The sequence below is a fragment of the Hyperolius riggenbachi genome, chromosome 2 (genome assembly GCF_040937935.1).
Source record: "Hyperolius riggenbachi isolate aHypRig1 chromosome 2, aHypRig1.pri, whole genome shotgun sequence".
Lineage (NCBI taxonomy): Eukaryota > Metazoa > Chordata > Amphibia > Anura > Hyperoliidae > Hyperolius > Hyperolius riggenbachi.
Genome location: NC_090647.1, coordinates 297,353,501 through 297,368,226, shown reverse-complemented (window position 1 = coordinate 297,368,226; position 14,726 = coordinate 297,353,501). Strand labels below are relative to the sequence as shown.

Sequence of the window (14,726 nt, the reverse complement as noted above, 5' to 3'; positions counted from 1 at the left end):
GATGCCTCCGGCAGCACTGAAACAGCGTTCCGACATAACGCTGGCTGCCGGGCAAGCCAGCACCTCTATTGCGTACATTGCCAGTTTGTGCCAGGTGTCTAGCTTCGATACCCAATAGTTGAAGGGTGCAGATGGATTGTTCAACACAGCTATGCCATCTGACATGTAGTCCTTGACCATCTTCTCCAGGCGATCGGTGTTGGAGGTGGATCTGCACACTTGCTGTTCTGTGTGCTGCTGCATGGGTGTCAGAAAATTTTCCCACTCCAAGGACACTGCCGATACCATTCCCTTTTGGGCACTAGCTGCGGCTTGTGTTGTTTGCTGCCCTCCTGGTCGTCCTGGGTTTGCGGAAGTCAGTCTGTCGGCGAACAACTGGCTAGAGGAGGGGGAGGATGTCAATCTCCTCTTTAAAGTCTCCACAAGGGCCTGCTGGTATTCTTCCATTTTGACCTGTCGGACTCTTTCTTCAAGCAGTTTTGGAACATTGTGTTTGTACCGTGGATCCAGAAGGGTATAAACCCAGTAATTGGTGTTGTTCAGAATGCGCACAATGCGTGGGTCGCGTTCAATGCAGTCCTAGGCCGAAGAGGTCATAGCCTAGGGTCACAAAAACCTGTTTATTTGGGCTATTTCAATGGTAGTGATGGTGACGTACATAAATCTCAGCCATGGCCGTTAGCAACGTCTGAATTTCACGAAATGTCTCATGCAGGTAGAAGACATATTGTTAGACTTGGATTCCAGAGATGGGGTCCCTACATCTCTGCAAACCAGAGTTACAGGGGTCCAAAATTGGTAAAATCCCCCATAGGCTTTCATTGGGCCTCCTATTTACAGTTCCAAAATCTCACATCTTTTCAAAGGGCAATTGATCAGCAGTGGCAAATTTTCTAGCATTGTAGGGACCCTTAAGGGGGAACATGACTGGTGAGTTTCGGGCCCCTAGGCCAAAGAGGTCATAGCCTAGGGTCACAAAAACCTGTTTATTTGGGTTATTTCAATGGTAGTGATGGTGACGTACATAAATCTCAGCCATGGCCGTTAGCAACGTCTGAATTTCACGAAATGTCTCATGCAGGTAGAAGACATATTGTTAGACTTGGATTCCAAAGATGGGGTCCCTACATCTCTGCAAACTAGAGTTACAGGGGTCCAAAATTGGTAAAATCCCCCATAAACTTTCATTGCCTCCCTATTTCACTTTCCAAAATCTCACATCTTTTCAAAGGGCAATGGCTCAGCAGTACCAAATTTTCTAGCATTGTAGGGACCCTTAGGGGGAACATGACTGGTGAGTTTCGGGCCCCTAGGCCAAAGAGGTCATAGCCTAGGGTCACAAAACCCTGTTTATTTGGGCTATTTCAATGGTAGTGATGGTGACGTACATAAATCTCAGCTATGGCCGTTAGCAACGTCTGAATTTCACGAAATGTCTCATGCAGGTAGAAGACATATTGTTAGACTTGGATTCCAAAGATGGGGTCCCTACATCTCTGCAAACCAGAGTTACAGGGGTCCAAAATTGGTAAAATCCCCCATAGACTTTCATTGCCTCCCTATTTCACTTTCCAAAATCTCACATCTTTTCAAAGGGCAATGGCTCAGCAGTACCAAATTTTCTAGCATTGTAGGGACCCTTAGGGGGAACATGACTGGTGAGTTTCGGGCCCCTAGGCCAAAGAGGTCATAGCCTAGGGTCACAAAAACCTGTTTATTTGGGCTATTTCAATGGTAGTGATGGTGACGTACATAAATCTCAGCTATGGCCGTTAGCAACGTCTGAATTTCACGAAATGTCTCATGCAAGTAGAAGACATATTGTTAGACTTGGATTCCAAAGATGGGGTCCCTACATCTCTGCAAACCAGAGTTACAGGGGTCCAAAATTGGTAAAATCCCCCATAGACTTTCATTGCCTCCCTATTTCACTTTCCAAAATCTCACATCTTTTCAAAGGGCAATGGCTCAGCAGTACCAAATTTTCTAGCATTGTAGGGACCCTTAGGGGGAACATGACTGGTGAGTTTCGGGCCCCTAGGCCAAAGAGGTCATAGCCTAGGGTCACAAAAACCTGTTTATTTGGGCTATTTCAATGGTAGTGATGGTGACGTACATAAATCTCAGCTATGGCCGTTAGCAACGTCTGAATTTCACGAAATGTCTCATGCAGGTAGAAGACATATTGTTAGACTTGGATTCCAAAGATGGGGTCCCTACATCTCTGCAAACCAGAGTTACAGGGGTCCAAAATTGGTAAAATCCCCCATAGACTTTCATTGCCTCCCTATTTCACTTTCCAAAATCTCACATCTTTTCAAAGGGCAATGGCTCAGCAGTACCAAATTTTCTAGCATTGTAGGGACCTTTAGGGGGAACATGACTGGTGAGTTCCGGGCCCCTAGGCCAAAGAGGTCATAGCCTAGGGTCACAAAAACCTGTTTATTTGGGCTATTTCAATGGTAGTGATGGTGACGTACATAAATCTCAGCTATGGCCGTTAGCAACGTCTGAATTTCACGAAATGTCTCATGCAGGTAGAAGACATATTGTTAGACTTGGATTCCAAAGATGGGGTCCCTACATCTCTGCAAACCAGAGTTACAGGGGTCCAAAATTGGTAAAATCCCCTACAATGCTAGAAAATTTGGTACTGCTGAGCCATTGCCCTTTGACAAGATGTGAGATTTTGGAAAGTGAAGTAGGGAGGCAATGAAAGTCTATGGGGGATTTTACAGGGGTCCAATTTTGGACCTCTGTAACTCTAGTTTGCAGAGATGTAGGGACCCCATCTTTGGAATCCAAGTCTAACAATATGTCTTCTACCTGCATGAGACATTTCGTGAAATTCAGACGTTGCTAACGGCCATAGCTGAGATTTATGTACGTCACCATCACTACCATTGAAATAGCCCAAATAAACAGGTTTTTGTGACCCTAGGCTATGACCTCTTTGGCCTAGGGGCCCGAAACTCACCAGTCATGTTCCCCCTAAGGGTCCCTACAATGCTAGAAAATTTGGTACTGCTGAGCCATTGCCCTTTGAAAAGATGTGAGATTTTGGAAAGTGAAATAGGGAGGCAATGAAAGTCTATGGGGGATGTTACCAATTTTGGACCCCTGTAACTCTGGTTTGCAGAGATGTAGGGACCCCATCTTTGGAATCCAAGTCTAACAATATGTCTTCTACCTGCATGAGACATTTCGTGAAATTCAGACGTTGCTAACGGCCATGGCTGAGATTTATGTACGTCACCATCACTACCATTGAAATAGCCCAAATAAACAGGTTTTTGTGACCCTAGGCTATGACCTTTTCGGCCTAGGACTGCATTGAACGCGACCCAGGCATTGTGCGCATTCTGGACAACACCAATTACTGGGTTTATACCCTTCTGGATCCACGGTACAAACACAATATTCCAAAACTGCTTGAAGAAAGAGTCCGACAGGTCAAAATGGAAGAATACCAGCAGGCCCTTGTGGAGACTTTAAAGAGGAGATTGACATCCTCCCCCTCCTCTAGCCAGTTGTACGCCGACAGACTGACTTCCGCAAACCCAGGACGACCAGGAGGGCAGCAAACAACACAAGCCGCAGCTAGTGCCCAAAAGGGAATGGTATCGGCAGTGTCCTTGGAGTGGGAAAATTTTCTGACACCCATGCAGCAGCACACAGAACAGCAAGCGTGCAGATCCACCTCCAACACCGATCGTCTGGAGAAGATGGTCGAGGACTACATGTCAGATGGCATAGCTGTGTTGAACAATCCATCTGCACCCTTCAACTATTGGGTATCGAAGCTAGACACCTGGCACAAACTGGCAATGTACGCAATAGAGGTGCTGGCTTGCCCGGCAGCCAGCGTTATGTCGGAACGCTGTTTTAGTGCTGCCGGAGGCATCGTCACAGATCGGCGTATCCGCCTCTCCACAGAAAATGCAGACCGTCTGACTCAAATTAAAATGAATCAATCCTGGATTGGAAACGACTACGCAACACTCCCGGACCCCAACCAAGTAACATGAACAATGAACATCTGTGATGGGTTAGCGTTTCCGGTCCCTGTTTATTGAACCTCTCATCTGTATTACATTTATGACTGCATGGCGACAAAATGCAAATTGCTATCCGCACGCTTCTTGTCCTCATGCAAGGCCTGGGTTGTTGTGTCTCAAAGCGTGGCCTTCTCCTCCTGCGCCACCCTCCTCCTGTTCCATCACGTGTGCTGCTGCTGGGTTAGCGTTACCGGTCCCTTTTCCTGGAACCTCTTATATGTATTACATTTATGACTGCATGCCGTCAAAAAGCATGTTACCTGTGCAAAGAAAACAGACATTTCCCGCATTTAAAAGACAGTTTTCCCTTTGAAACTTTAAAATCGATTTTCTCAAAAACTATAAGCTCTTTTTGCTAATTTTTTTTTCCTCTTGTACCCACTCCCAAGGTGCACATACCCTGCAAATTTGGGGTATGTAGCATGTAAGGAAGCTTTACAAAGCACGAAAGTTCGGGTCCCCATTGACTTCCATTATGTTCGGAGTTCGGGTCGAACACCCGAACATCGCGGCGATGTTCGGCGAACGTTCGCGAACCCGAACATCTAGGTGTTCGCCCAACAATACACCTCGGTGGGATTTGATTGGTCTATTTTCAAGCTTCTTTCATTTGCATACAACATTTACATAACCCTGCATCAACTCAGAATTATTTGCACCTTGTTGGCCATCCCTAGGGATGCCCCTTAGCTTGGTGGGGTGCCTAGTAATGAGTAATGTTCATAAAAGGCTCCTTTCATCTTATCAGCTGAGTATCAGGCCCCTTCCACACTTGTTATATTCCATTGTGGTGCGATTATTCTACAATCGCACCGCACCAGTCTCAAAATGTTGCACCGCACATTGCCGTTGCAGTGTGATCGTAAAGTGAGGCATACAGTACAATGAGAATATGTTACTGATAATGTAAGTGTGTTACTGCATCAGGACCTGCTGCATTGCAATCAATGTGATAGCCCCATAGGACTATCATTGCTTCTGTGATGGTATGCACCACTTTTATGCAACACAGCACAGCAAGTGTGAAAGGAGCCTAAGAGCTCAGAGAAGATGGACACTGGAATCACAGTCTATTCAGTCAATACATATTAGAACAAAGAGAATGCTGGCTTCAAGCAAGATAAAAGAGTTCTAACAACGCAGAGCAGACAGTGGATCAAGATGAGATGCTAGAGAAGAGCCCTACAACTATCCACCAACTTGAGGCAGATTGCACACCTAATATTAGTGGTGCGATGCAAGCACCACATTGCTCCACAGAAATCAGCCTTGATATGACCCTGTGCCACGGTGCAGGGATAGGGTCATATGCATTGCCCCTCCCCCCAGCTAGTGACATACTCCCTGCTGTACAGGAAGTACATCACTGGGATTCCAGTCACTCTGCGCATGCACCAGTTGTCACACCGCGCTCCCAGCATGCACAGCGCCTGTGTCACTCATTGACTTGTTTTACTGCATAATCTGTGCTGTAGGCACGGATCATGCAGTGACACACTGCAGCCTTTGCGATGGTATTGCAGCGATTGGGATACTTCCGGTGCACCGCCTCACATCGCGTGCAGTGGGCAAATCTCCATAGACTGCATGGCCCTTGCAGCAGTGAAACGGCGTGGAAGGGTAACCCACTGCTATGTAGTGTGCAGGTCTGCAAGGGGAATAAGTACAAGTTTACAACCCTCTTGTGGTTTATTGTCTCAATGTCTATATTTTGAATTTGCATTGTTTATTTCACCGCCTTTTTTTAGGATAAAATCATTCTTGTCAACGTTAGTATGCACAGTATAAGATGCAATCTCTGCCTTCACTGATATTCAGACAAGCCACAGTGTGAGCTGATCTCTGCTTGACTAATAAAGCCAAATCAATCCTCAGTGCTACTACGTGGTAAATGTGTGTTGACATACCTACTGTACTACTACATACTGAATAGCTATCTTCTTTTCAAAAAAATTTTTAACATTGCTACACTATGTCCCCCTTTATGAAAAATGGGGATTATCCTCTTTTGTAAATAACACCATTTTACCCTCAACATAGATTTTTTAAGTAAAACTGAAATGAAAAAAAAAAGTCAGATACTTACCTATGGAGAGGGAAGGTTCTGGATCCTAAAGAGCTTTACCGTTCCTCCCTTGGTCCAGTCGTTCCAGCGCTGTCACCCCCAGTTGGAGCTATTCGACCAACTGGTCCAATACACCTCCATGAGCCCTCAGGTTAGGAAGCACTTAAGTCCCCAAAACACGTGGCTTTGTACTGCACATGCGCGAGCCACCCATCTTTGGGAGCACTTGGACATGAGTGCTCCCGATGCCTTATGAGGGCCCATGGAGTTGGAAAACTCAAATGGGGGTGACATCGCAGGAACCGGGTTACCAAGGGAGGAATGGGAAGGCTCTTTAGGATCCAGAGCCTTCCCTTTCCATAGGTAAGTATCTGACTTTTTTCATTTTCACTACAGATTTGCTTTAATAGAACCTAGCTACACCCAGGGGTAATGTACCAAACGTTGAGAGCCTAGGTTCTATATTAAAAGTCAATTTTATTACATTTTTAGCATTGGAGATTTTCCACCAGTTTATTTATAAGCCACAAAATGCACACTTCCATTCATTTTACTGCCTTTAACTTTATGGAGAGAATTGTCTAAAATAAGTACAGTATCTTCATATGCTAGCTTTCACTTCATTCATGTAGATAGTATAAAAATTACTCATCAGTAATCAGTAGTCCAACATGTGATAGCAATGCTGTTTAAGTGAAGTCTATCAAACACCATCCTAAAAAAGGACATGAGAAGCCCATTAAAAATACAGGAAGTATAATTCCACAAAAAGCCTGCAGGCTTTCAAAGGCTTTTCTATGGAGTTTTTTCCTGGTTCAAGAGGAATTAATACTGTGGATGGTTACCAATTAGTCTCTAGGATCCGAGATTCCTGTTTTCTACTTGCAGAAAGTACAACCATGGGGTCAGAAGGCAGAGAGGCAGACAGGAACCCTCTATGGACAAGTATCTGAGTCACCCTGAAGAGGAACAGGACCTCAGTATTGGCATCAATATTCCTAAATGGCATACACTTACAAAAATATTAGCAATGATTATCACTCGAACACTTAATCACTTGTTCCACCCTGTGCAAACATTCCCAGTAGTTCACCTATGGAGGAATGCACATGAATCTTTATGATTTTTTACAACATTCTTACAAACCAAGTTCTTAAAGTGTCTTGTAAGCTAATTGCAGTATATAATATTTCACTTTGTTAGTGGAATGTGTAGGTGAAGTGGACAACTTTTAAATCTGAAGATCTGAAGTCACTCGCCGACTACTGGCATTACTTGCCACTGACATTCGTCGAGATGGAGAAAAGGCCACTGGTCCATCACACTCCTTATTCTGCTTATGCTCTAAACTTTTCTCCTCCAGAGCTTCTGGTGTAGCTGGCCGACTGCTTCTCTTCAAGTCTGACTTGGAAAGGGTCCGTGTTCTATTAGCACTGAGGCTGTACCGCCCTCTATTACCGCATATAGATTCCTGAACAAACCCACTTCTTTCATTCATCCTAGAAATGTGCCACGGGGCACTAATTCTCCGGGTTTTCCGTACAGCATTACTGGCTGCAGAGTAAATACTATTGTGTACATAGGAATCCACTGTATCCTCCGAAGATACTTCAGCCATTTTTTCCATCTGCATATTTGGTGCACTTTCAGCACTAGCGCGAATACTTCTTATGCATCCAGTTCTTCTTTGTGCATGGCTTCTGGGAGTCTTATTTTCAGCAATGTAGGTTTTGGTGATCTTTTCATTGTTATTAGAACTGCTGTTGTGAAACTGGCTGTCTGCGGTGTTTGCAGAATTGATTTCATTAGCAGATTTGGTTTCTTGTTCATCAGGAGTGCATGTATTATTGTTCTCTGTGTTCATATCTACTATTGGGTGAAATCCACAAGGAGGATTAAGTATTGGATATACAACTGGATCGTCTTGTTTATCCATCAACAATGTGTAATTACTAGGGGCTGATGGAAATGTCTTTTGTGGAGTGGAAGATACCCCAATTCCCATATGAGTTGCTGTGGAGTGTTTCTTAGGTTTAGCTGCATAAAAATCATCAAATTCATCGTTGTATTTATATCTTACCATACATGCTTTTCTGATCTTTTTTACACCAAGATGTCCTATTTCTAGGATATTAAGAAACAGAGAGACTCCTGCAATGCTCTGCATAAATATCATGAATACTGACTTTTCTGTAGGTCTTGATACAAAGCAGTCAACCACATTTGGGCAAGGGTCTCTTTCACATTTGTAGAGTGGTTTCAACTGAAGACCATACAGTAAATGCTGACCAACCATAAAACCAACTTCAACAGCAGATCTAGTAAAAATATGTATAACATAGGTACAAAGCAAAGACCCACGAAGAGGAGCCTTATTGAGTTTTCTTTGTTCAAGTTGTCTGAGTTCTCTCTCCAATCGCCTACGATCCTCAGTCAAGTCATATTCTACACCTTCAAGCTCCCCTTTCAATTGTGCTTTCTTTCTGTGCCTTTCCTTCTCAAGAGCTCTTAGTCTGTATATTGCATGACCCATATATACCAGTGACGGTGAAGAAACAAAGATAACCTGAAGTACCCAGTATCTGATCAAAGATATAGGAAAGGCTTGATCATAACACACATTTTTGCATCCAGGTTGGTCTGTGTTGCAAACAAACTGAGATTGTTCATCGTTCCAAACTTCTTCAGCTGCCACCCCTAAGACCAGCATTCGAAATATAAACAAAATAGTAAGCCAGATCTTTCCAACTATTGTAGAGTGTACATGGACTTCCTCCAGGATGACCCCAAGGAAATTCCAGTCTCCCATTTTTAGTCAACCATCTCAACACTGTGAAAACAGAGAAATTGTTACTTTGTTGTGTCTTTCGTTTATGGTTTATGCATATATATAGTGTAAGCATTGTGAAACTGGTCACTATGACAAGATAGTATGTATCTGTTTTTTTCATCCTAATTTCTGGATAGTTTATGCGAAAAAAACATTCTAGTAGAAATTCATGCATGTCATGGAAATTAATTATTATTACTTAGCAAATTAACACATTAATTATAGACTACTAACTGGGAGCAAGATAGAAGGTATTTGCATAACTGTACTTCTAAAGTTTACATAGTTAGGTTGAAAAAGATATCTGTCATTCATGTTCAACCAGAAATATGGTACAACACTGGCCTGCATCCTCACATATCCCAGTTTACTTTACAGAAAGTGATTCATTCATTTATTCCTCAACATCTAGAATGGATGGGTCACTTGTTTGTAAGTAACAGTGTCATCACTCATTTTGCATCCAAAAGGATCCTTTCTCGGGCATCAGATCAATAACTGGCTGAATGGAAACATTGATGTGTAAAAAAAAAGACAGCCCTGTAAATTATTATAAGACTATGATTTTTCATGATGCAGACCGACAATCTACCAGATGTCTTCATGAGTGATCAAAAGGACTTTACTGATTTGCCAGTGCCTTTTCTTATATGTTGTACATTAACTCAGCAGAGAATGTATGATATTTTTGATATTTTAGTTATGCTTGGACGTTGAAAAGTAATGCTGTACTTCCACACGGACATGTCAATTATAACAAATAAATGTGTTTTTTTGGCAAATTTTGTAAACAGAAAAACTCCTTGCTTCACTGTTCCCTAAAATTGCTGAAGCCAGATGTCCTGACTTGGTGAACTTGGATGTTGATGACTAAACCTTATTTCGCACTGTGAAATTACATTCCCATATGTTAAGTCCATCTGTCTAAAATTATTGCAGCACCAAATTAAATTTGACCTATCAAGGCTTGTACTCCACAGGTCTTCAGAAGGACCCTATCGCTGGGTTACTAGTTTTACTTCCTTTGACACTTATGTAGTAACCACTGCATACTGGGAACACTCCACAAGCCATTTTGAAGCTGCTCTAACAAGTCATTTAGTCATTACAAATTGGCCCAAGTCTATGTTGGACATAACCTTGTTTTTGACTATTTTGTTTGCTACTCTGAAAAGGCACTGTAGCAGATTGAAAAAGGGGCTGCACATGGAATGGGAGGGGCGCAGTGGCACAAGAAAGGGTGGTCACAGCATACTTGGCTTAGGTGCACAAAAAGTATGAATCCAGGCCTTATCTGTTCTGTGCATGCACCAGTGCGCTCTAGCATGTGTAGTACGGGGCGGCCTGTCTTCAGGCACACATGGGCTTCCGAAGCCTTTCAAAGCCTCACAGAGCAGTATTTTGACCATTGTGTCGAATACTTTTAACGGGGGTGACAGTCCTGGAACGATGGGAGCATGAGAGAAATTGAATCCACTTCAGATTTGCTTTAAAGGGACACTTAAGTCTCTGAAAAAAATTAGTTTTACTCATCTGGGGCTTCCAGCAGCTGTATCGTGTCCATGCCGACTCCATCAGATGCTCCTGGCCCCGCCAGCAGCCACTTCCGGTTTCAGCAACAGGTGCCGACAGGCCGGGAACACGAGTGATTCTTCGCGGTTCCGGCTACAAAAGCGCCCTGTATGCTGCTATAACATATAACAGCATAGAGGGCGCTATTGTGGCTGGGAACGTGAAGCTGCTGGAAGCCCCAGGTGAGTAAAACTCATTTTTTTCTCAGAGACTTAAGTGTCCCTTTAAAGATAAACAAAAATAATGTAAGTAAGTAAGAATGTCTGAGTATCTATTAACCACCCTGGCGTTCTATTAAGATCGCCAGGGCAGCTGCGGGAGGGTTTTTTTTTAATAAAAAAAAAACGATTTCATGCAGCCAACTGAAAGTTGGCTGCATGAAAGCCCACTAGAGGGCGCTCCTAATCCATATTTCTGATCGCCTCCGGCGATCCGCAGTAACAAGGAAGGCCGCAATGAGCGGCCTTCCTTGTTTCGTCCTTGACGTCAGCCGCCTCCGATCCAGCCCTCAGCGCTGGCCGGAACTGTTTGTTCCGGCTGCGCAGGGCTCGGGCGGCTGGGGGGACCCTCTTTCGCCACTGCACGCGGCGGATCGCCGCGCTGCAGCGGCGATCAGGCAGCACACGCGGCTGGCAAAGTGCCGGCTGCGTGTGCTGCTTTTTACAGCGAGCAAATCGGCCCAGCAGGGCCTGAGCGGCAGCCACCGGCGGTGATGGACGAGCTGAGCTCGTCCATACCGCTAAGGTGGTTAAGTATCATTAATCAACTATCAAGTATTAATAATCAACCTCATGAAAAGGTTATGTTACCTTCTTCCACTGCTGGCTGACATAAATATCTATTCTTAGAGCCTACACTGGTTATCTGTACCCAAGGCCAGATTTATACTTTTTGTGCCCCTAGGCCAAGTATGCTGCATCTCCCCTTTCTTGTGCAGCTGCACCCCTCCCATTACATGTGCAGCCCTCTCTTCCATGTGTATCATCCATGTACTGTAGACCCTTTCTTTCATCAACAGCTACCGTGGTCATCAGTTTCCTTTTTCATGTATTGCTCCCCATTTTAAGCCTCCTCTTCCATATGTAGTAACCCCTCTTTCATGTCCAGGTGCCCTTGGCCTTCAACCGCCTAAGGCACAGGCCTTTGTGACTTTTCTAGAAATCTAGACCCGAGTACGGAGCCGCCTGTCTCTGGGAGCTCTTGGGCTCCCAAAGCCCTTCAAAATCTCTCATGGCAGCTGATTTTCACATGGGTGATAGCGCTGGAATTAGGGTTCCTCCCTCTCCATAGGTGAGCATCTGTTTTTGTTTTGTTTTTTAAATCCCCTTCAGATTTGCTTTAAATTTATCCAAAAAAAAGTAATGTCATAAAGTCATTGTACAATCACTGTTTTGTTTTTTTTAATTTATCAGAACTTACTTGTAGCTTACCTCACGTTATTGGCCACCACTATCACGGATGATATTAATATATCTGAAAAATATAATACATATTATTTTATATAGAACACATTACATGCTATTGTGTTCAACTTTGGCCAGTTCACAGTGTATTAGACTGCAGCAATGGTTGGTCCTGATCCTTGGCACAGCACTTGCTGATCAGCTAGCGATGGTTGTAAGCTACACGGCAATTCATGCATAACGCACAATTAACAGGATGTGTACATATCATATAATTAACTGAAGTGGTTGAAGGTATGTTCTCAAAATATCATGGATTTGTTCAATTGATCTGTCTATAATACTTTATTATTATTAATTTTAAGGCATTTTCAAGCTACATTAGATAAACACAGACTTATTAGACTAGAGGTACGTTCCAGGCTTGTGCTAAAATTGCTATAAACATGAATTAGTGCTGTACAAGTCATTTGGGGAATTACAAGAAAAAAACTGTCAGTAAACTCAAATTGCTCTTTTTGGCAACCTTGGCAACCATACACTGTTTGGAATACTTTTGTCATAAGTGTGTTGAAAAACTCTCACCTTGCTGCAGGAACGATTACCTGCACTGATCTGTCAGTTCCAGTTAAAACAAATTTGAAATGACTGTGTGTTATATGCCCATAAAACAAAGTAAGCAAGCTGAAATGTTTGCCATTAGTCCTTGCAGTATATAGATTGAACAGCAAATGTAGATTAAGCATAGGTAATAACATTGTATCCTCTATATACTTTATCTCTACCTATATATTTATATGGGTATTTATGGTTGATATAATTGATATCTCTGTAAAAGAGTGACATTATAATATTTGCATATGACAGTAGCATAGCTAGGTATATATTTCTGAGCATTTATGTATACTTTGTATCGTTACATCTATGTTTAGAAACATTTTGGTTTGTAGATAGGTATGGAAATGTTAACAAGATCAAGAAGACAATGCTAGCACTGCTATTATTTCATTTACTATTTACGAGCACCATGTAAGTACTCACTATTCTGGTCTTCCCATTTGTAATACAATTTTAGTTAAGGTATCAAGGACCCTTGTTAATAATAACACCGAGTGACAGATTACCTATATGGCTATTACACAGCTAATTGTGGTACACTGTGTCAGTACATGAACTTAGTAAGGGCATATTTATGTATGCAGAAATTATATGAATGTATCGAAGATTAGGAGATTGCATCCCCCCCCCCCCCAAAAAAAATGGATTTTATATTTTTATATAAATTATATGGAAAGAAGCTTCTTGCTCATAGAAAGGCTTTATGGGTGGATAACTTAGGTAGAGATATGTGTGAGTAGTTGAAACATCTACACTAGTATGCACTCATAAATAGCTTTGGTTCTGACCCCCAGAATTGTTGGTGATTTGGTTCAGCAGCATCAGGTTATTTAACTGGACATAGAGGACTTGGCCACAGTCCTTTCGGGATGCAGTATCATCTAATACTGTTTTTAACAGATTGTTGAAAGATCTTAAATGATCAATTCAGAAACTATTGTAATGAAGGAGACAATCATCTCAGCAATACAACATTGACTGTTCATTCTGTCTCAAAAACAATCAATATATTTTTTTATGCTCCCAATCAGTGTTTTTCTTGATTTTATCTAGAAAACAACCATAATCAACACACCATTTCTATTCTGGATAGCTTTCCGTTTTGTGATTGTATTGTACCTTGTTTAGCCCACCAAAGAACCTGCAGTTTTAAAAGTGGCCACATTGCTTTGCAGAAATGCATATAATCTAGCTGCCAAATGTGTTACGATTTTCTTTTCTTTTTCTATATAAAGTACATTTTCTTTATACTTTTGTTATATTCACCTACTTTGTAGAGCGTCTATACATTAGAAAATTGAAGTGAACACAATGAAATTGTACAAGTGTTCTGGTTACATCGTTCTGCAAAGAAACAGCTAGTGCAAAGCAAATAGTTGTAGTGTAACACCTGCATTTACATTCATACACAATATAATAATGACAAATCTGCACATGCATAAATGGATTGTTCCACTGGTCAGAATCATAATAAACATATAAGATTTGTAGACATACCTGCTTGTTTCACCATGACTCAGGTAGGACTCCATAGAGCAGTCCTGCTAATGTGCTGTGAAGCTATCATTGTGTTGGGGAAAGCAAGACAGCGCTCTGTGTTCAACTTATGCTCAGCGTATAAAAATCAATGTGTGTGCAACATGACATTGCTTCCGGCTACATGTAAATGGCTCAGCTAACCCACTCAGTTCCACAGACATGCCATAGAAATGTTCCTGATGTAGGGGAATCAGTCTACTTGGATCCCTTGCTATTTTTATCTCTGTTTACAAGTGGAAACCATTGTTGGATTAGTCTTAATTTGTGTTTGGAAGAACAGATTATTTTTGCATATGGTCATTGTGTAGCAGAATAGTTTACAATGGGCTGTGGGAAGCAGCTTGTAATTAATATTTTCTGTGCATGCTATATAAATGTCTCACAGTTTACTCAACGCACACACTTAATTTGCATGTCCACATTTATTTTTTAAATTATTTTGAAGGACAACTGAAGTGAGAGGTATATGAAGGCTGTCATGTTTATTTCCTTTTAAAAAATAACAGTTGCCCGGCAGCCCTGCTGATCTATTTGGCTGCAGTAGTGTCTGAATCACACCAGGAACAAGCATGCAGCTAATCTTGACAGATCTGACAAACATTGTCAGAAACACCTGATCTGCTGCATGCTTGTTCACGGTC

General features: G+C 42.3%; 1 protein-coding gene across 2 annotated transcripts; it reads right to left on the bottom strand.

Annotated features, from left to right (window-relative positions):
• Positions 1–6,580: 6,580 nt before the first annotated feature.
• On the bottom strand, positions 6,581–14,120 carry GJA9 (gap junction protein alpha 9). 2 transcript variants are annotated; one of them, XM_068265428.1, is made up of 3 exons: positions 14,044–14,120; positions 11,945–11,998; positions 6,581–8,953 (listed from the first exon to the last, which is right to left on the bottom strand). In XM_068265428.1, the coding sequence occupies exon 3, from the start codon at positions 8,930–8,932 to the stop codon at positions 7,355–7,357; it is 1,578 nt and encodes a 525-aa protein (XP_068121529.1). In that variant the 5' UTR covers positions 8,933–8,953; positions 11,945–11,998; positions 14,044–14,120; the 3' UTR covers positions 6,581–7,354. The 2 variants fall into 2 exon arrangements, with proteins under 2 accessions (XP_068121529.1, XP_068121527.1); XM_068265426.1 differs by having other exon boundaries at positions 11,956–11,998.
• Between the last annotated feature and the right edge of the window lie 606 nt (positions 14,121–14,726).

Bases quoted from the DNA above. Each gene is read 5' to 3' on its own strand.
- GJA9 (XM_068265428.1), bottom strand. From the start codon at position 8,932: ATGGGAGACTGGAATTTCCTTGGGGTCATCCTGGAGGAAGTCCATGTA.